General features: G+C 40.1%; 1 protein-coding gene across 1 annotated transcript; it reads right to left on the bottom strand.

The window, feature by feature from the left end:
* Positions 1–792: 792 nt before the first annotated feature.
* On the bottom strand, positions 793–21,927 carry LOC120063689 (carboxypeptidase N subunit 2-like). The gene is made up of 7 exons (XM_039013984.1): positions 21,907–21,927; positions 21,113–21,164; positions 20,814–20,976; positions 20,554–20,654; positions 19,522–19,652; positions 6,000–6,103; positions 793–1,720 (listed from the first exon to the last, which is right to left on the bottom strand). The coding sequence occupies exons 1-7, from the start codon at positions 21,925–21,927 to the stop codon at positions 793–795; spliced, it is 1,500 nt and encodes a 499-aa protein (XP_038869912.1).
* Between the last annotated feature and the right edge of the window lie 1,082 nt (positions 21,928–23,009).

The raw sequence follows: 23,009 nt of genomic DNA, 5'->3' as shown, positions 1-23,009 counted from the left end.
AGTACACATTGTTGTACCAGATCTTCAGTTTCTTGGCAATTTCTCGCATGGAATAGCCTTCCTTTCAAAGAAAAAGAATAGACTGACGAGTTTCAGAAGAAAGTTCTTTGTTTCTGACCATTTTGAGCCTGTAATCAAACCCACAAATGCTGATGCTCCAGATACTCAACTAGTCTAAAGACGGACAGTTTTATTGCTTCTTTAATCAGATCAACAGTTTCCAGCTGTGCTAACATAATTGCAAAAGGGTTTTCTAATGATCAATTAGCCTTTTAAAATGATAAACTTGGATTAGCTAACACAATGTGCCATTGGAACACAGGAGTGATGGTTGCTGATAATGGGCCACTGTACGCCTATGTAGATATTCCATTAAAAAACAGCCGTTTCCAGCTACAATAGTTATTTAAAACATTAACAATGTCTACACTGTATTTCTGATCAATTTGATGTTATTTTAATGGACAAAAAATGTGATTTTCTTTAAAAAAAACAAGGACATTTCTAAGTGACCCGAACTTTTGAACTGTAGTGTATGTAAATTCCCTAACGGTGGCCATGTCAACTGTCACAGCAAAATAGTAACTTGTCAAACAAGTCTTTCACTGCCTTATATAGGGAATCAATACGAGATTTCCTATTCTACAAACTAAGAGGGCGAATCTCTTTGAGAATAGTTATAGTTATCAAAGAAAATCTGCTTGCATTCAATGTTGTTAATCAGATCTTTAACCACATTGGGAGCTGAGGCGCAGTGAGTTTTCATTATTGTATCATGAGGAGGTGACAGCCTTAATTGTAATTGTCACAGTAGGTGTCCAGCCCCACGCTCTCCTCCCAGTTCTTGGCCACGCTATTCTTCTTGTTCTTCTCCGCCATGATAATGGCAGCTACCACGGTGATCACCACAGTGACCGTCAGAATGAGCACTGTCACAGTCTCTCCGACACACAGCTCATCATCCACTTCTCCCATGGACCTGCCCTTTAGCTCGGTGGGCTGGCTGCACCTCAGCTCCTGGTAGTCATCCAGGAAGACCCTGTGGATGCTGGACAACTTCCTGAACACCCTCTGCAGGTCGCAGTCACAGTGCCAGGGGTTGCCCTCCAACAGGACGTGGAGGCTGGGGGTGTGGATGCTCAACAGGGTCCTGTAGCCCAGGGTGCTTAGGCGGTTGAGGGCCAGGTCCAGCAGAGTTAGGGAAGACATAGGGGCGAAGACTCCTGGCTCAGTGGAGCTGATCAAGTTCCCCCGAAGGCCCAGCACCTCCAGGGAGCGCAGCGTGGAGAAGAGGCCGGAACCCAGGGAGGTTAGATGGTTTCCCTCCAGGTGGAGCTGGCGCAGGCCAGTCAGGTAACCCAGGGCTCTGGGCTTTACTGTGGAGATTAGGTTGCTGCTCAGGTCCAGCTTCTGGAGGCTGTCCAGGCTGTGGAAGGCCCCACTCTCCAGGACGGTGAGATGGTTGTGATCCAGCAGCAGCTCTGTTAGGGATTCAAGGCCCAGGGAGAAGCCAGGCCCCAGGGCAGAAAGGTGGTTACGGCTCAGGTCCAGCCTCCTCAGACCCTGGAGGGAGGAGAAAGCTCCGTCATCTACATGGCTGAGGTTGTTGTCTTTTAAAAGGAGCACCCTCAGGCTCCACAGGGTCCCAAATGAACCTGCTTGGAGCACTGTCAACAGGTTTCTGGACAGGTCCAGGTACTCTGTGTTGTGGGGGACATTCCTAAGAGGAGTGGTAAGATTCCCACCCGAACAGTTGATATATTTTATATCTGTGAGGCAGCTGCACCCGTCATAGCAAGCAGTAATTTTCTTCAATGGAAAAGTGATAACATACATGATGAATATGAACCAATGGGATGGATCCATCCTGTTCCTGAAATAAATAAAAGAACAAATAAAAGAACAAAGGCTCATGCATTTCACAACATATCCTGAAAAATGATATGACGTTGAATTATTTGTTAGTGTTTGTGTGAACACTACTCCCACAAGCTTGAGAAAAGCATCAGTTACTTTACCCTGTCTAAAAACAACAACTGTTCAAACACTGTATGCTGAATATACTTTGTGCTGGTTTAGAGTGTTAGCCTGTAATTAACAACAGTTATGTCAAACAGACAAAGCGACAGGAACAGCAACTTATTTTAGCACACTATTAAGCAAAAAAACAAGACGAAGAACCCACGCCTTACCTGTTGTCTGTGGTAGCCTAATTGTAAAACTCAGCACACCATGTAGCATATGTCTGCGTCGAGCCCAGACTGCCTGCAGATGAACCACACGGACCAGACAGACCAGACAGCTGACCTGATCCATCTGTCAACCTCTGAAAAGAAGGGGTGGTCTGCTCACTACCCCCCTCCCCCTCCACCCTTCAACCCTTCCACTCCCCTCTAGAGCACCTGTTGACAGGTGAGGGCCGCTCTGACAATGGCAGTGTGAATAATTCACACAGTGGCAGGAAGTGAGCCGACTTCCCACCCTGCCTGGTCACAGTCACATACTGTACCAATGGAGATAGAAGTGATGGCGGTGGAGTGGTTCTTTATTGCATTGTTAGGAGCTAGTAACTCAAGCATTTCGCTGCACCCGCTAGAACATCTGCTAAACTGTGTATGCAACCAATAAACTTTTGATTTGATTTGAAAGAGGAGGAAGACTTGGCACCGCATCAATAAACAACACTTACGATAGTACGATGGGGTTACAGGACATCCGGGTCTACAGTAGACTAGCCAATGACAGACACAGCAGCTGTCTGTTATCTCTGACTGTAACCAGCATCATTAAGTGTTGCACACGTGGTTACTCCAGCTACATTGTTATTCCACTCCTTGTAGACTAGACCTTATTTGTAGACTTGTAGACTAGACCTTATTTCACTCCGTATCATTTAGAAGTCACATGCTTACTCTGTAAACCCAGCAGAGAGCAGGAGTATGCTACTAGCTGCCTGGATCCTGGAGTCTGCTGCTCCTCTGCTCCATAAAGATGTGTTGTGCTGGATCCCCACAGCTAAACACAGCCCAGCTATCAAGTGGAGGAAACATGATTGGAAAAGAGGTTCATTACTCAACCGCTGTGAGCTGGGGCACAACACCATGGGAGCAGATGAGTGCTGAATATCAAACCACACTCTATCAGGGAGAACATGCAGACCACCCAGGAAATTCCTACCAGTGTGATCAGCAAGGATATTGTGTAATTGCAATTCATTTCACCATGACATGGAACCCATCTATTTTTGTATTTAGACTGAAGGCTGTTGTGCCTTCTTTACACTCTCTTTGGATAATTCATTCCGATAATTTTAAAGTTAACAGCAGGTATTTTGCATGTAAGTTTAAGTATTTTGATATCTTCACAAATCTACAAAACAGCCATTTTACATCCTGGCACAAAATGTAATTAGGAAAATCTACAGATCTGCTGTATTTGTCTCTTATTGAGACGCACTCAGGAAGCCATTCCTGAGTGCGTCTCAATAAGAGACAAATACAGCAGATGGCAGCATTGCCACGTGGTAGCACTTGACTTGCAAAGGGCAAAAAGAGGAAGACAATGCTACTATAAATAAGCAATGGAAGACATTATTATGGCAATTCATAGATCTATGCAAAAAGCACTTCTGAGTAGAACCAGTATGATACAAAGCACTGCCACAAAATGATTTGTTTGGAGAAAGAGAAGACATGTTTGGTTCAGAACAACCTTTTCTCCATGTACCGCAGTAGCGATAGGAAACCAGTGAGTGCAGAAACAATAGTTACTCCTATACAATGTAAAGTGCCTCTATACCTAGATGCAATAAAAAAGCTATTCATTATTAATTCTCCATTAGCATTATAAAACAATTACTATTCAATGGTTGCATCTTCTATTATGCAAACAAATACAGAAATGTTTTAATTGAAAGTAACTCAATGTATTACCACTGTCAAGGTTCCCACTGGGCACAGATGTCAATTCAACGTCACTTCCACGTTGGTTTAATGTCATTTCATTTAATTGAAATGACGTGGAAACAATGTTGATTCAACCAGTGTGTGCCCAGTGGGTTGATACTGAAAATAAAAAACACAAGACTGAAATCAACAACCTGTATTTTCCAGTTCTTGTGTTTTCCAGTTACTGTGTTTTCCAGCTCTTTTGTTTTCAATTTGTAGTGTTTTCCAGTTGTTGTGTTTTCCAGTTACTGTGTTTTCCAGCTCTTTTGTTTTCAATTTGTAGTGTTTTCCAGTTGTTGTTTTCCAGTTGTGTTTCCTTCCAGTTGTTGTTTTCCAGTTGTGTTTCCTTCCAGTTGTTGTTTTCCAGTTGTGTTTCCTTCCAGTTGTTGTTTTCCAGTTGTGTTTCCTTCCAGTTGTTGTTTTCCAGTTGTGTTTCCTTCCAGTTGTTGTTTTCCAGTTGTGTTTTCCAGTTGTGTTTCCTTCCAGTTGTTGTTTTCCAGTTGTTGTTTTCCAGTTGTGTTTCCTTCCAGTTGTTGTTTTCCAGTTGTGTTTTCCAGTTGTTGTTTTCCAGTTGTTGTTTTCCAGTTGTTGTTGTTTTCCAGTTGTTGTTTTCAAGTTGTTGTTTAATCTAGTTGTTGTTTTCCAGTTGTTGTTTTCCAGTTGTTGTTGTTTTCCAGTTGTTGTTTTCAAGTTGTTGTTGTTTTCCAGTTGTTGGTGTTTTCCAGTTGTTGTGTTTTGACGGTTGTTGTTTATTCCGGTTGTTGTTTTCCAGTTGTCGTGTTTTCCAGTTGTTGCATTTACCAGTTGTCGTTTCCAGTTGTGTTTTCCAGTTGTTGTTTTCCAGTTGTTGTTTTCCAGTTGTTGTTGTTTTCCAGTTGTTGTTTTCAAGTTGTTGTTTAATCTAGTTCTTGTTTTCCAGTTGTTGTTTTCCAGTTGTTGTTGTTTTCCAGTTGTTGTTTTCCAGTTGTTGTTTTCAAGTTGTTGTTGTTTTCCAGTTGTTGGTGTTTTCCAGTTGTTGTGTTTTGACGGTTGTTGTTTATTCCGGTTGTTGTTTTCCAGTTGTCGTGTTTTCCAGTTGTTGCATTTACCAGTTGTCGTTTCCAGTTTTTGTTTTCCAGTTGGTGTTTTCAAGTTGGTGTTTTTTTCCAGTTGTTGTGTTCTGACATGGTGGTTGTGCTGTCGGTCAGCTCCTTTGGCAGGTTGTATAATAGTTTCATTGATAATCTGTCAGCACTGGCCCTTCGATCCTGGGCTCGTATGACGCGTGTTAAGGCCCCCCTGTTCCTATGTCAGTAATCCTGTATACAACTATGACATACATCACCGTTTGTGGCAGGTTAGGTTTCAGGTAGCTTTCAACATGAAATTAGACTGGTTGTTTAATTTCACTTCATAGGCTACTCTGTTGAAAGGAAAAGTTCTAAATAGAATTGTATAAAAAAGCTTTTCACTGCATCGTCAACTAAAAGCTGAGTTTTTGTTTTCGTCCTCAAAGAAACAACTACGTCAAGAATCACGCAGTAGCATCGGCATCAATAATAACATCACACCAGTCATCCCTCTCACCAACACATTACAATTAGTCAGCAGTAATATAAGACCAGGCAACATCAAAAACACCTGAGATAGAGGCAAAGTGGTGTACATAACCTTAACACTTAATTAGATAAGGATTGATTATTGAGAATGGTAAGTGCAAGGTGTACCGAGGGCAGATGATAAAGCTTCTTCTTGTCCTTCAGTGAGGGATTTTTCCAGGCTACAGGCACATGCAGATTCTTAAGCTTTTGCTTTCAGGAGAAAAATATATATAAAAATGGAGCCGCTGTGCTCTCTTCTAGCAGATATCATCTCACTGTCCAACCTCGCAAAGTTTTATGAAATCCATTTACTTACCATTGAAGTCTACTTTTCACAAAATCAATGATTTAGATGTGCATCTTTGCAGCGCCCCGTGCCAATACAAGTGAAGCAGGGCCATAAATGATTCAGAATTACAACACTTTTCTCTCTGTGTATGGGCATTAGTCACTGTTGTTTTCACTCCCTGACTTTGTGGAGGAGAAGATCCCTCTGGGTGGAGAGGCCAGCATATTCACACGGCTCTGCTCTGACTTCACTGGAGCCTGGGCAGGTTTGGGTATACTGTCTGCAGTCTGTGGGGAGGGATGAAGAACCGTGGCAGTTCTTTGGTGCAAAACACAGAAGATGAGAGAGAATGAGCTCTCCATAGAGTAATGGAGTCTAATACCATGATACAATGATTGTAGTCTCTATGTATGTCTGTTCAGACAGGAATCCAGGGCATTGGGACATTTCTCATCCCATTGCACATTTCAAAGGATGACTAATCAATATGGTGTCTGGTCCTTTTTGGCAAGTGATGAGACTGTGAATGGATTAAGAGCTATAATACTAATGTGGAGAAAGCAATGTCAAGGTGCTGCTCAATCGGAAATGTTTACCTGAATGGTGTGTGCCCTGAGAATAATCTTGGTCTGAAAATGTGTGATCCCTTTCGATGTGATGCAGGTTTAGGATTCAAGTCTCAAAAATACTTGACAATTTTCTGTTAATTATGCACATTGCAATCTTTAAACAGAGCTACTTCACATTCATAACTTCCTGGTCAATCTGGATATGACAAAGATGAAAATGAATAGACGTTTTCCTTATTGTCTTGTGACTGATATGAATGATCACATGGGGAAAATGTCATTTCCTTATCTGTTACGTCTCACCATCTGTCATTAGCTCTCACGCATGAGATGAATGACGATGAAGCGTCTCTTTCTTCTGATAATTGGGGCTGTGGGTGGATTTTTCATTTCTCCTCATCTGAGCTCTTAAACGAGGCAGGATCTAACGCTGACTCCTCATTTGTCCTCAAGGACTCTAGAGGGACGTTTGAAAAAACGTGCCTGCCTATTGAACGTACTTCTGAAATAAATAGCCCTCTTACATACTGTAGACAGAGAACAAAGCATAGGTTTGCTTCCTGTGGAACAGGAGCACTAAGCTCCATGACTGACAATGTACAGCACTTTTCCCAGCTCCAATGCGTGCTCTCCCAGCTCTTTTTAATTAACCCATCCCATGTGGAGCTTGGGATATTAATGCTGGTCGAGCTGTCATTAGACATAGGAAGAATTGAGTGTGAGGCTTCCCACTGGGCACATTACATAATTTCAATGTGGATAATTGGATAATATTTGGTTGAGACATTGAACAATGAGATTACAACTGATATTCACCCACTCAAAAAGACAGCTTAAAATGAGTTGAATTTCCAATCAACTTGCTTTCAACTATTTCAAACCATAGAAAAGTTATTTTGTATTTATACAACAGATGAATGTACAGGGAACCCAGCTAAATTCTGGAAAGCTGTTAAATCACTTAAGTGTTGTGTCTCCTCTTCTCTCCCCCGAAATTAATTTAGATTCTGGCCTATTACTGACAAAATTTGATATCATTAATGCATTTAATCACCATTTATTTCTGCAGGCTTTATATTTGAATGTATTTCAAAACCAGCTCTTGAAAAGAGTAGTTTGGATGTAGATGGTCAAAATATATTGAATGATTCTGAAAATGCTAGTCAGGAGTTTTCTTTTCAGAAATTCACTGATAAAGAAGTCCTGGATGCTTTGTTAACATTAGACAAAAACAAATCTACAGAGGCTGATCATTTGGAGCCTTGTCTGCTTAATGTACAACTTCATTCCTTTTTATCTGATAATTATATTCTTAATATTAAGCAATCAGGGTTTAGGCCTGGGCGTAGTACTACCACAGGAATCACGCTAGTTGTTAATGATCTTGTCAATGCATCGGATGCTAAAAAGAGCTGTGCTGCCTTGTTCATTGACCTGTCAAAGGCGTTCAACACTGTTGATCATTCTGTTTTGCTGAAGAAATTATCAAGAATATGCCTGGGATATACAGCCTGTTTAAGGTTTCAGAATTATCTTAGCGACAGAACTCAGGCCATCTTGATAAATGGGTTTAAATCCAAATTTCTTGAGATTGAAAAAGGTGTTCCTCAGGGTTCGATTTTGGGTCCATTATTGTTCACTTTGAATATTACTGTCATGGGAAACACTTGTAATACTTGTAACATTCATCTCTATGCAGATGACACAGTTTTGTATTCCTGTGCCACCTCGGTGCAGCAGGCAATTTGTGAACTTCAGCATGACTTTGATTCAATTCAAAAACCACTTACAGATCTTAAGTTCGTTTTAGTAAAACCATGCTCATGCTGTTCTCTAGGTCATGAAATGTTGACCTTGAGGACCTGCATATCTGTGCTATAAATGGAGCCCAAACTGAGCTTGCTTCTCAATATAAGTACCTGGGTGTCTGGATTGACGACAAGTTGTCCTTCGTAACGCATATAAAAAATCTGACTAAGAAGCTAAGATAGTTTTTTTATATCGAAATAAATCATGCCTTAATATTAAAAATAGGAGAAAGATTGTTCAAACAACGCTTCTCCCTGTATTGGATTTTGGTGATGTTGTTTACATGCATGCGGCAACCTCTGTTTTAAAACCCTTGGACGCAGTCTGCCATTCAGCAATACGTTTTATCCCAGGGGACAATTTTAGGATTCATCATTGTAGTCTGTACAAAAATGTGGAATGGACCTCTCTGTCTGTAAGAAGAGAGCTGTATTCTCTTTGATTTATTTACAAAGCAATCTTACAGAAACTCCCTTTATATGTAACATCATTAATTAAGATAAAAATCATCACTTACCAAACCCGTTCACAGGAATGGATAACACTAGAGGTCCCTCCAGTCTCTACGGATTTGGGAAAATCTGCGTTTTGTTTAGATGCCCCAAATTTGTGGAATAATCAGCAAAGCTCACTGCAGTTAGATGTGCTGGTGCCACTCAGGCAGTTTACATGATTTATTGAGGACCTCTATGTAGTTGAATATGATTGCTTTTATACACATGTGTATGTTGTTTTAATATTCTGTTTTTATTGTAATGTGTACAGGGCTCTCTTGTAAAATAGATTTTAATCTCAATGTGACTCCCTGTTTTAAATAAAGGTTAAATAAAATAATGTGTTATCACTGTGCTTCATCTCATAGCAAAACCAAATAACTTGGATTGTAGTTGAGATTGCATTAAAAGTACATGGCGCAAGTGATCAATGTTGTTTGAGACTGCCAGATTATTGCAGCAATTGTGAAGATCTCTACAGACCTGTGACTACCTACTGTATGCATGCTATCTTTATTTAACATGCTTGCTTTATATGATTACATAACAAGAAATGTATAGTTACAGTAACCTCAACATGTGACCATGGATGTGTTACTCATTTTAAGGTTGAATGTTACATTAGTTTGTAAGATAGCCTTAACTTTAGTCTATTTACTGTATTACAAAAGTAATCATGAATTGTGTTTGGTTGACAATGCAACCAAATATCAAGGAGATGTTACTACTTAAAGGAGATGTATCTACTTAAAGGATATGTATCTACTTAAAGGAGATGTATCTACTTAAAGGAGATGTATCTACTGCTTGGATAGTTCCATCGCTCAGATGGAACTATCTTAAACTGGCTTAAACCCGTTCTGTAATCGTTATTTTTGCTTGAGTTGGAGACGTGATTCCAACAAATATTTTGTTAATATATTGACAAGTTAATAGGCTATTTATTGTATTGTGTATGGTTGTCAACACAACCAAATATCAACATTTGAAGGCAATTTAAAATCTGGTAGAGTTCAATCTCTGCCACTGACTTGGTCTGCCATAATTCCAGTTTGTCTACAAATTAATCATTTATATGTTGGATTCACATCTCCTTCTCAACCGAAAATCTTAATCACTAAATCAAATCAAACTTTAAATGTACTTTATATCAGTGTTTCACAACCCTGGTCCTTGAGTACCCCCAACAGTACACATTGTTATTGTAGCCCAGGACAAGTATACCTGATTCAACTTGTCAACAAATCATCAAGCCCTCATTGAGCTGAATGAGATGTGTTTGTTCAGGGCTACAACTAAAATGTGTACTGTTGGGGACCAGGGTTGGGAAACACTGCTTTAAATACATTTTGATTTGATTTAGTCCTATTATTTAAATACGATTTTTGGTTTGGATGGAGACGTGAATCCAACATATTAATTATTAATTTGCAAACCTAACTGGAATTAAAGCCAGACTAAGTCAGTGGCACAGATGATACATGTCCTTCAAATGTTAATATTTGGTTGCGTTGACAACCAAACACAACTCAATCTCACTAAATATCATTACACTTTAAATCAACCAGAGCTTGAAACTCTAGGCCTATTTTATTGTATAGTTTTAGTTTAATTATGGGTTGAATTGAAACAATAGTTGTTGATGATTTTGCAAATGTTATATACTGTAGGCCTAAATAGCATCATTGATGATGTATGAGTGATTTAATTTGCTCTGTTATTAAACATAACCTTTAGAAGGACATCTACAGCAACAGTGAATCTATAAAGTGTTTAAGTGGATATTTCTCAACAATCATTCACACGATAGCAAATTGGTAATATTCAGTGCCAAATATTATAGCTAAGCTGGGCTTCGTTACAACCCTGGATGGGAGACCAAAGAGTAGCTGTGGATTGATCAAATCTCCAGTAGGAGGTGCTGACCAGCCTAATGTTTTTTTATTTCCTGATAATGTATATAACGTTGAAGATCTGATGTTGTTTTAAAGGTCCAAATTCAATATATTGTATACAAGGTTTGTCTATTTTGAAATGTAGTTACCATGATGACATAATCCTGTGGTTGAAATTTCACCCTCAAAACAACAGTTTACATTGATGACTTTATTCAATCCAATGTATTTTCCACATGGATTCTGCATCACAATACGTTTACAAATTACGTTGAAACAACGATGATTCAACCAGTTTTTGCCCAGTGGATTGGGACTGTGTGCTGATGTAGCACATGGGGATGTGTGCAACTCATTCCTCAGCCTGCATGAAGTGTCCACACTTGCGTCATCAAATAGCTAGCTTGTAGGTGGTGCCGACTGGTAAGACGCTTCGGGAGGGCGGACATGTGTGCAAGCAAGGCAGAGTTTCTTGGTGTGATCTGAATCAGGAGGAAGTGGTACTCGATAAGCAAGCATCGTGACGGCAGTTACAAATGGTGCCGTAACCCACTCAGCCCAACACTGGGGTTGCTGTGGAGTAAGTCTGTGGGGTGAATGTACTGTAGCACATGGGGATTTATGAAACTCACTCCTCAGCCTGAAATGTCCCCATTTGCACCGCCGAATAGCTGGTAAGACGCTTTGGGAGGACAAGTCACTTGTGCAAGCAAGGCAGAGGTCTTGGGTTCGAACCTTGGTGTGAGTCGAATCAGGAGGAAGCGATACTCTCTAAGCAAGCAGCATGACGTGATTGAGATAGATGATGGTAGCGCCAAATGTACGTGTTTCACTTACTATGCATTATTTAGTATTTCACTTATTTTGATGTAAAGTGTGAGGTCAGAGTTCCTTAGTGAGTTAGGATAACTTTAATCCAAATGTTTAACATTCACAGATTATCACGATAAATACAATGGCAGAAAGTAGTATGAGAAATGGCAGTCTACCGAGTGGCACTGGGATATCTATAATGGATCAGTTTGGCCCAATGCCATTCTCTGATGTCAAATAACGAATCGAAAGCCTATGGAAGCATATCATGTGCTATCTTACATATCTTACATTATTTGACCTTCTCATTCCAGAGGGGATTTAGCAAGGATGGAGGAGAAATATATAGAAAATCAATAAGACATAATGAATAACATAATATCCATCAGTGTATTTCATAAAACAAATCTAAACGTATGCATCATGTTTCTTTTTTATTTTGACACAAAAGAAAGAAAACATTGTCAAAAATATATGCATGGACACTACAGAGATGTACAAATGATGTGTATAAGAGATCAATAAGGAACAAGAGATTGTAATACACTGTGCGCATATAGTCACATATGAACGTCTAGATTGCCACTAGGCAAACATATTCTTATCTCAATCTGTTTCTCACATTATGTGTTTCAACAAAGTTTTATTCAAATTAACCTTGAATTCAGTTTTCAAACTGAATTTTTATGTCAGGTGATTAGAGACTAGAGAGATGCGTCATACTTTTAGTTGATATGATTGTAAGTTAGTCTAAACATCCAAACCCATCGGTTTGGTGAAACATGCAGTGAAACCATCTCTGTCTCTGCTCTCTCCTCTAACCATCTCTGTCTCTGCTCTCTCCTCTAACCATCTCTGTCTCTGCTCTCTCCTCTAACCATCTCTGTCTCTGCTCTCTCCTCTAACCATCTCTGTCTCTGCTCTCTCCTCTAACCATCTCTGTCTCTGCTCTCTCCTCTAACCATCTCTGTCTCTGCTCTCTCCTCTAACCATCTCTGTCTCTGCTCTCTCCTCTAGCAGCGTGCTGATCTCGTCTAAAAATACCTGCCTGAGCAGAAGTGATGTGTTTCCCCTCTGGTGGCGATGGACGTCACTTTGTCAAGTTGTCACATTTTCAACAGGGGTGGGGACACATGTGGAGGGCCCACAGAGGTATTGAGTCCTATGCACATTGTGTTTACAAGAGCACTTGGTTGTTGTATGGCCTACCATTTATGGACTAGAATGTACTGTATGGCCTAGCATGTTTGGCCTAGCATGTATGGACTGGTATGTACTGTATGGCCTACCGTGTATGGACTAGCGTGTGTGGACTAGCGTGTATGGCCCAGCATGTATAGACTAGCATGTACGGACTAGTATGTACTGTATGAACTAACCTTGTATGGCCTAGCATTTATGGACTAGCTTGTATGGACTAGCATGTATGGCCTAGCATGTATGGACTAACGTGTATGGACTAGTATGTATGGACTAGCATGTATGCCCTAGCGTGTATGGACTAGCATGTATGGACTAGCATGTAAGGACTAGTATGGACTAGCTTGTATGGACTAGATTGTTTGGACTAGTATGTATGGACTAGCTTGTATGGCCTAGAGTGTATGGACTAGTGCATATGGCCTAGCATGTACGGCCTAGCGTGGATGGACTAGTAAGTCTGGTATGTACTGCATGAACTAACATATACGGCCTAGAATGTATGGCCTAGCATGTATGGCCTAGCATGTATGGGACTAGCATGTATGGACTAGTATGTATGGACTAGCATGTAAGGCCTAGTATGTATGGACTTGCATGTATGGACTAGTATGTATGGCCTAGCATGTATGGCCTAGCATGTATGGACTAGCATGTATAGACTAATATGGACTAGAATGTATGGCCTAGCATGTATGGCCTAGCATCTATGGACTAGTGTGTATGGACTAGCATGTATGGCCTAGCATGTATGGACTAGCATGTATAGACTAATATGGATGATAATGTATGGCCTAGCATGTATGGACTAGCATGGACTAGAATGCATGGACTAGCATGTATGGCCTAGCATCTATGGACTAGTGTGTATGGACTAGCATGTATGGCCTAGCATGTATGGCCTAGCATGTATGAACTAGCATGTATAGACTAATATGGACTAGCATGTATGGCCTTTCATCTATGGACTAGTGTGTATGGACTAGCATGCATGGCCTAGCATGTATGGATAATACTGTATGAACTAACATATATGGCCTAGGATGTATGGACTAATATGAACTAGAATGTATGGCCTAGCATCTATGGACTAGCGTGTATGGACCAGCATGTATGGCCTAGCATCTATGGACTAGCGTGTATGGACCAGCATGTATGGCCTAGCATGTATAGACTAATAAGGACTAGAATGTATGGCCTAGCATGTATGGATTAGCATGGACTAGAATGCATAGACTAGCATGTATGGACTAGCATGTATGGACTAGTTTGTATGGACTAGTTTGTATGGACTAGCATGTATGGCCTAGCATGGACTAGAATGCATGGACTAGCATGTATGGACTAGCATGGACTAGAATGCATGGACTAGCATGTATGGACTAACGTGTATGGACTAGTATGTATGGACTAGTATGTATGGCCTACCATGCATGGCCTAGCATGTATGGATAATACTGTATGAACTAACATATATGGCCTAGAATGTATGGACTAGCATGTATAGACTACCATGTATGGACTAGCATGTATACACTAGCATGCATGGACTAGCATGTATACACTAGCATGTACAGTTGTTATTCTGTCTCTCACTGCTCAAATTAACCTACCATTAAAATTATAGACTGATCATTTCTTTGTCAGTGGGCAAACGTACAAAATCAGCAGGGGATCAAATACTTTTTTCCCTCACTGTATGGCCTAGCATGTATGGACTAGTATGTATGGCCTAGCATGTATACACTAGCATGTATGGACTAGCATGTATTGACTAGCATGTAAGGCCACTATAATCATCAACAGTCACACATCGCTTGGCAACCGTTTGAGTAATATTATTACAAAGATGACACACAAAATTGGTCACCAAGTTTTGATTAGACTATTGAAAGCCTATTGAAAGCTTTAGTCTCTTCATTTCCCTCTCTTTCTTTATCATTCTTTCTCTCCTTCTCTCTCCCCCTCTTTCTCCCTCTCCCTCTCTCTCTCTCTCTCTCTCTCTCTCTCTCTCTCTCTCTCTCTTTCTCCCTCTCCCTCATACATAAACATGAACCATCTCTTTCCATTCTTGGCCTCTATAAGTACATTTATATGCATGTCTGACAACGACAGAATATGAAATTATGACCCAAGGTATAATTACTTTCCCACTTCAATATTGCTGAGCCTCTTTCCACCCCTAGTAAAAGCCTTTTTTATTCAAGTCAAATGAACCTGTTGAAAATGATAAACAATGCAATGAGGCTGAACTTCAACTTGATGAATAGCCCTGCAATCTTCCCTGCTTTAATGTCTTCCAGCTTTAATCAGATGCGATTTTAAAACACCCAAAACAATTAGACCCAGATGAACAAGAGAAGCAGCTGGTACCCCTGACATATAGCTGCCCTGTAACCTACCCTGTACATTACAGATTGAAATGGCTGTCCCCTTTTCATTTGGTCACAAATTTAGTGAAAGTTAGTATATGCATAAAACACCATATAGGTCTATTTACAGAGTGTACTAAAAGGAGTATCTATTTGCATGGCTCGCCTTTTCATTGCCACTTGATAGTGTGTGCAGGCACTCCTTTGTGTTATTTAATTTCCTTAATTGTAAATATATCAATTGCAGTTCTGACTATGGATTTGTCCCTTTCTGTCTGACAATTTGGTAGTTGTTATAGCCTGTTGTAGCATGTTTTGTATAGAAGTCCTAATGCTTTTTTTGTCAGAGTATGTATCACTCTGCTGCTAGCAAACTGGTGTTTATGTCAATATACCAATACACTTGATTATCCAACCAACGTTCAGGTTTTTGGCTGCATAATTTTGCCTCATCTGTAGCATTAGTGCAGTCTCCACATGCATTAGATGGATGCTTGTTTATTGCAATGACTGAAAACAACAAGTGCTACATTCCCATGGACAGGCAAGCCCTGACAGACCTCTGATTGGCTATCTCAGAGGATTACACATGGACGCACGCACACACACACACACACACACACACACACACACACACACACACACACACACACACACACACACACACACACACACACACACACACACACACACACACACACACACACACACACACACACACACGTCATTGATAGTATGGCTATAGTTGTAATTACTACAATAATGGCGATGGAGTTGATGGCATAAAAATGTTGTCACACCATGTGTGTGTGGGTGTGTGTTTGTTTGTGCCTGCCTGCCTGCCTGCCTGCCTGCCTGCCTGCCTGCCTGCCTGCCTGCCTGCCTGCCTGCCTGCCTGCCTGCCTGCCTGCCTGCCTGCCTGCCTGCCTGCATTCCACAGCGTGCGTGCATTCCACAGTGTGCGTACATGCTTGTCAGATAGAAACTCATTAACACCTGAAAAGGTATTTAATTGCATGTTTCTCACCCATCTACAACGCTGAATATATTAGTTACATTAATTGTAAATTAACGACAGAATATTTGTAGTTAAGAGTCATTATATGGGATCCTGAGTGGTGCAGGGGTCGAAGACACTGCATCTCAGTGATTGAGGCGTCACTACAGACACCCTGGTTCGATTCCAGGCTGTATCACAACCGGATGTGATTGGGAGTCCCATAGGGCGGCGCACAATTGGCCCAGTGTCGTCCGGGTTTGGCCGGTGTAGGCCGTCATTGTAAAAAATAATTTGTTCTTATAAACCATTTAAAATATTGCATGACATAACACTTTTCACAATTCAGGCCACTAGTGCCCTCAGGCCACTAGTCTATCACATATCTACAATACCAAATCCATGTGTACTTGTGTGTTTGTTCTTCACAGTCCCCACGGTTCCATAATGTGTATTTTTATATATTTTTTTTATCTGATTCTTACATACTATATGTTACATACTATATGTGTACAGGCACCAATCAGATAAAATCATTGTGATTGTGCTACACTTTACGGCATACATTAGAATCTGTTATTTCTGTCTGAGACTCTTCTGCTGCTTTCCATGAGGAGATATTTTATATTTCTTATCTCAAATAAGTCTTTCTCATGTTATGCTGCTACCACAGTGTGTGGAGTGCTTTTCCAATCCCTCTCAGAAAGTGCTACATTTTTCAATTTAGAGGCTGCGGTTTGAATATATGTGATGGTCTCAACACTTTTCCTACAGTGTAATTTCCTGACTTTGTTTAATTGTGTTAGAAAACATTAAATCTATTATTTAAATAATTGTGGTGTGTGCTAACGTATAATGTAAAACTTTCCATTTCTTTAAGTGCAGACTCAAACATGTCCTTGATATGTTAATGTGACATCAACGGTAACAGTGAAACCACACAGCATTTCTGTCAGAACTCAAAACGTAATTAAATTACATATATAATGGGTATATATATTAGACTACGTCAACCTTATACATATTATTTTAATTGAACCTTTATTTAAAACCTGTTAAGGATCAAACTTTTTTTTCAATTTTCACCTAAAATGACCCCAATCTAATTGCCTGTAGCTCAGGCCCTGAAGCAAGGATATGCATATTGTTGATTCCATTTGAAAGGAAACACTTTGAGGTTTGTGGAAATGTGAAAGGAATGTAGGAGAATATAACACTATATATCTGGTAAAAGAAAATACAAGAAAAAAATAACATTTTTTGTTCTGTTTTTTGAAATGCAAGAGAAAGGCCATAATGTATTATTCCAGCCCAGGTGCAATTTAGATTTTGAAAATAAAGGAGAGCCGCACACTCCAGGAGCTCAGATGCAAAAAATTTAATATCCAACGTTTCGACAGCCAAGCTGTCTTCATCAGGGTATGATCACATACACTGTGGGATGACTCGTTTATATAGTGTCAAAAGACACAGGTGTCTATAATCATGGCCAAGAGTGGCCTAATATCATTGGTTAATTCTCAAATATTAAAATGGCATACAAAAAACAAATGGATAGCATACGATCATAGATTAATTTTAGACTACACAAGCTTACAAACAATTACAATGGCAAAGTCACAATAATCACAAGAATGGCTTCAGATCAAAGTCTACGTTGAGACCGAAAGGAGCAAGGGTCTTTAAGTTAAAAATCCAAGCAGCCTCTCGTTTTAACAATAAATTATCAAGGTCACCCCCTCTCCTAGGGAGGGTGACATGTTCGATGCCAATATAACGCAAAGACGAAATCGAGTGGCCTGCCTCCAAAAAGTGGGCCGCAACTGGGTAAGTCAAGTTTTTGCACCTAATGGTGCTACGATGCTCTGAGATACGTACTTTTAATTCGCGCTTTGTTTTACCCACATAATTTTTACCACAAGGACAAGTTATAAGATAAATAACTGCCTTAGTGGAGCACGTAATAACACCTTTGATTGGGATTGATTTCCCTGTTTGTGGGTGTTTGAAGGATTTGCATTTATAAGTGCCATTGCATTGAGCACAGCCATTACACTTGTAATTTCCATCCAGTAGAGGCGCAAATAGACGTTGTTCAGGAATATCTTGGGGTGGTAAATCAGAGTGTACCAATTGGTCTCTGAGATTTCTGCCCCGCGACAATACGACCAAGGGAAGGTCCGAAAACACATTACCGAGACTATCATCGGATTTTAGAATGTGCCAATGTTTGTGAACGATTCCCTTAATTTGTTCAGAGCGCTTTGAATAGTGTGTAGTTAGAATGCAAGAATGTGTCTTTTTGCGAGACTGCCCTTGAAAAAGGTCATGTCTCGTTTTGTTTTGAATTTTCTCAATGGCAATATTAATCTGATCATTTTTGTACCCCCTCTCCTTGAACTTTCTTTGCGTCTCAGCCATATTTCTGTTGAAATCTTATTGTTTTTTGCAAATTCTTTTGAATCGACAGAATTGGCTGTATGGCAAACTATTTTTCAAGGGAAGTGGGTGACAACTGTCAGACCTCAACAAACTGTTACGATCAGTAGGTTTCCTGTAAAGATCAGTGTATAGAACATTATTTTCACACAAGATCAGAAGATCAAGAAAACTGATTTGACGTGTATCAGATTGCATAGTAAAACTCAAATGTTCAGAACAGGAGTTTAACTAGGCAAGCAATTTAAGAATTCTTATTTACAATGACGACCTACCGGGGAACAGTGGGTTAACTGCCTTGTTCAGGGGAAGAACGACAGATCTTTACCTTGTCAGCTTGGGGATTCGATCCAGCAATCTTTCGGTTACTGGCCCAACACTCTAACCACTAGGCTACCTGCCACCCCATATGTGAAGTAGATATGTGTTAAGCAACTCCATGCAAACTTTGCTAAAGTTAATGGGAGCTGCTATTTGAACCATAGCTAATTCATCAGAATATCCGCGTGTGTGTGTGTATGCGTGTGCATGAAAAAAAGTTCAATTTATATAAACCTATAGACTGTGTATTTGTACAGCAACAGTTGGTGGTATAACAGATGTAGAAATAGGCATGTCAGCCTTCAGGATTTCATTTTCTAAAGAGCGCCCAGTTGTGCAATTGATTTAGTCTTATTGTGATGTATAGCCTACACCACATAACACATCCTACCAATGCAATCCATATAATATTGTTACTAAGACAGACAAGTTTTAAATACCAAAAATTGCCTATAGTATATAACGAGAAGTGTGTTTCTTATTTTTGAAATCTGTAATAGAATGCATATAATATTAACTAAAACCCTGAAACAAAACAAACCTAATGGAAAGCCTATTTTAAATATTTCACACAATTCTACATTTACAGGCAATCCACCTAATTCCATTCGCCCAATCATTTGACTAACACAATCTTGGCAAAACTGAAGGTACTTTAAAATTGTTAGTTCTAAAACAATGTTACATGGGTGGATTTGAAATACTCATAACCTACAACAATTACACATGTTGTACTAAGGTAGAGTATGTCAACAATAAGGCCACCGTAGACAGCTGCATTGATGTTCCTCCTCACCCAGACGGAGAGCGGTCGCTGGTTTGGGACGATCTTGGTGTGGTAGAAGACGCTGGTAGAAGACGCCATACGCATGAGGACATGCAAGCCAACATGACCAACCTCACCAAATATTCCAGAATGTTGTAGTACTGCGCCACAAAGAGTATCACAAGCTCAGATATTCGAAGCACCAAACTGCATCCCACTTCTAAGAAAAATAGGAGTTTCACGGTCTGACGCAAAGTTCTCTCTGCGTCCTTCCCAGGTGCCAGCATAAAGAGGAGATAGAAAACGTTCACCAGAAGACCGATGATGGACAGTGACCCATTCTCACTTTGTCTCTCAAAAATTGAAACTTTATGACTGAAACCTGGTGGAATTTAGTCCTAACTTACAGTATTTACATACTAATTTACCAAAGACAAACTCTAATATGTAAATCCTGACATCAAATGAAATTCATGAGGCATGTTGTTACACTTCAACTCAACCTGAAGTTTTGCATAGTTTACTACAATAAAAACAAATCACCAGATGTGCCTTCTGTAAAATAAACATACCTTATTTGTCTGGGCTAGTTCTAATGCTAATACAAACAATCGTCTGTGACATGCACCCATCACCACAATTAATTACCAAGAAAGTTCATTCATGTACTATTTAGTGCCAATTTCCCGGACACTGATAAGACATAGTCCTGTAGAATCTCCATTGAACATGCTTTTTCATCTACTAGTAGACTTAAACGGTGTCCGGGAAACAGCCCTTTAGAGTAATGGAAATTCTGTTCTTAAAATAGAACACAAAACATTTACCCATTAAGATTATTACATTGCTTGAAAACGCCCTCTAAAAGAGATACCACCCTCTGTCTGAAGACAGATTGAGAGAATCCCAGGCACACAGAGCTGCACAGGCCAAACAGCGAGGAAACTGTAGTCTGGATGTTATCATTGGGATCAAAGTTATTATAACCTGGCAGACTGTGCGTAACTACCAGAGTAATTATTAACAGACAGTAGGGGAAAAACAGCGCTGCCTGGACTAAACCTGTAACTGTGACCCTCATCTGGCTCTGAAGCTGGGGCTGGGAGAAAGAGCTGCTACTCTCCTCCATCCTCTTCATGTGCCTTCGCAGGTAGATGTAGGTGCTGCTCCAAGAGAGAATCATAGTCCCAAAAGAGATGAGGAGATGAAATGAATATATTACAGTGCATATTTTCCCCAGATAGAAAAATACATCCCTATCACTGCTTAATTCTGCAGTGACGTTGAAAGAGGACGATGAATTCAAGGGTTGTTCTTCTGGCCTGAGTGTAGACACATAGTCCAATACCCCTGCAGTTAGAACAATACCCCGGTCTGCAACCAGACCAAAGTACACCACATTCTTGATGTGTCTCTTTATCCAGATGAAAAGTTGTCCGTTGTTAGGCACAATGTTGACGTAGTAGAGGATGCTGAGCCAGGTCACTGAAGACAGGTTGACCACATTGGTGAAGTAGAATAATTGCTTCAGGGTCAAATAAAGTCCATAGACAAAAGGAGCGATTGCAACTTGACAAACAAAGAACATTATCGTTGTTTGGTGTAAAAAACTAAACATCACCATAGAAACCAGGAGGACTTTTAGAGGCTGCTGAAGGTTCACCCCCTGCACACTTGGAGGACATAGGAGACAAAAAGAGAAGACAATGTTCAGTACTATAGCAGAAAAAGAAATGGGTCCACTTATTGCTGCGAAGACATGGTCATCCATCTTCAAACATCTGCTTTCTGGAGATCTCTCTTGAATAACTCAATCATGGAATGAATAATGGCTCTCTCAGCTTACCATCCCAAGGTCTTGATGATGAGATTATTTTACATACAGTGTCAACAGAGGCATGTTTTTTAGGTGGCTAGTGACCTAGTTTACTTATTTTAAACTGACCGTATCGTACTTCCATTGAGCATGTAAAGTGGGGAGTGTTTTGCATCTATTTGTCTGGAGGCCTACATAGCTTGCTAAAGAGAGGACATGCAGCTACTGAAATATAATTAGCCAATAAGCTATAAACAATTAGCCTAGCATTAGTATTAGCTATCTAGCACACCACATTCAAATTATGGTCCGACCAAGGACGTCTTACTAAAATAAAATAAATGTTGAATACAGTGAACAGTTCATGGCATTACAGTATAACCCTCTTATTACATAGCTTGAAAACTCCCTCTAAGAGAGACACCACCCTCTTATTGAAGACATATCGAGAGAACCCCAGGAACACACAGAGCTGCATAGGCCAAAAACAGAGGAAAATGTGACCGGAATAAAACGACGAGAATCAAAGTCCTAATACTGTACATCAACAAACATCACCCTGATTGTCCATAAAGAGCAGTCTGGACTAAACCTGTTACCCTCATCTGGCTCTGTAGCATTGTGTCAGAAGAAGGCCCCAAAAAATCACCCTGGTAATAGACTGTTCTCTCTGCTACCACACAGCAAGCGGTACCGGAACATTCAAGTCTAGGTCCAAAAGGCTCCTTAACAGATTCTACCCCCATGTCATAAGTGAACAAATAATCAACTGGACACCCGGACATTTTGCATTGACAACCCCCCCCCCCCCCCCCCCCCCCCCCCCCGCTCCCTTTTTGTTTTTACACTGCTGCTACTCACTGTTTATTATCTATGCATAGTCACCTTACCCCTACCTACATTTACAAATTACCTCGACTAACCTGTACCCCCCCACATTGACTCAGTACCGGTACCCCCTGTATATAGCCTCGTTATTGTTATTTTATTTCTTTACTTTTTATTTTAAGTTTTACTTTAGTATATTTAGGAAATCTTTTCTTAACTCTATTTTCTTAAAACTGCATTGTTGGTTAAGGGCTTGTCAGTAAGCATTTCACGGCGGATGTGACAAATACAATTTGATGTACCTTCTCAGGTAGATGTAGAAGCTGCTCCAAGACAATAGTCCCAAAAGAGATGATTAAGAAAATGGCATACATCGCGATGCCAGCTTTCTCCAGATAGAAACATCCATGTATGTATGTTGGTGCCTAATTCTGCAGTGACGTTGGAAGAGGATGAATTGAGCCAGATCACTGAGCTTGATCAAGAAATCTTTAAGATTTGATAGTCTATTTCAGACTTTGTAACATACATATCGGTTGTGTTTCCTTTCTAAAGTAAGAATGGAAATGACAATCTTTTCAAAATCATAGTTTTTGTGTTCAGCCTTTCTTTCAAAATGGCTGTCCATGTTTTGACCTAAGACTTACAAATTCACAGACTTTTGCTAATATGCTTATTCTCCCTAAAATATTGTCCACTGTAACAAGTGTTGAATTTCATGTTGTATAATTACACACAATGTGAATAGTTCCATGCCCGATATTGCTGTACATTCCCTTTGTTGTAAGTGTCCTTTTTAATGTTACACATTTCCTTCTCCTTCTGTATTTCCCCTCATCAACATCCTGACCCCTTACCCCTTTCCTGTCTACTG

This window comes from Salvelinus namaycush, chromosome 19 (assembly GCF_016432855.1).
Source record: "Salvelinus namaycush isolate Seneca chromosome 19, SaNama_1.0, whole genome shotgun sequence".
Taxonomy (NCBI): domain Eukaryota; kingdom Metazoa; phylum Chordata; class Actinopteri; order Salmoniformes; family Salmonidae; genus Salvelinus; species Salvelinus namaycush.
This window is presented reverse-complemented; position numbering and strand designations above follow the sequence as displayed.

Excerpts from the sequence above, each read along its gene's own strand:
- LOC120063689 (XM_039013984.1), bottom strand. The coding sequence starts at position 21,927 with ATGCTACAGAGCCAGATGAGG. Across the intron at positions 20,977-21,112 it reads AAGTCCTCCTGGTTTCTATG|TGACCTGGCTCAGCATCCTC; the intron begins GTGATGTTTAGT and ends ACCTGTCTTCAG. Across the intron at positions 6,104-19,521 it reads AGCGACCGCTCTCCGTCTGG|ACTGCAGACAGTATACCCAA; the intron begins GTGAGGAGGAAC and ends CCCTCCCCACAG.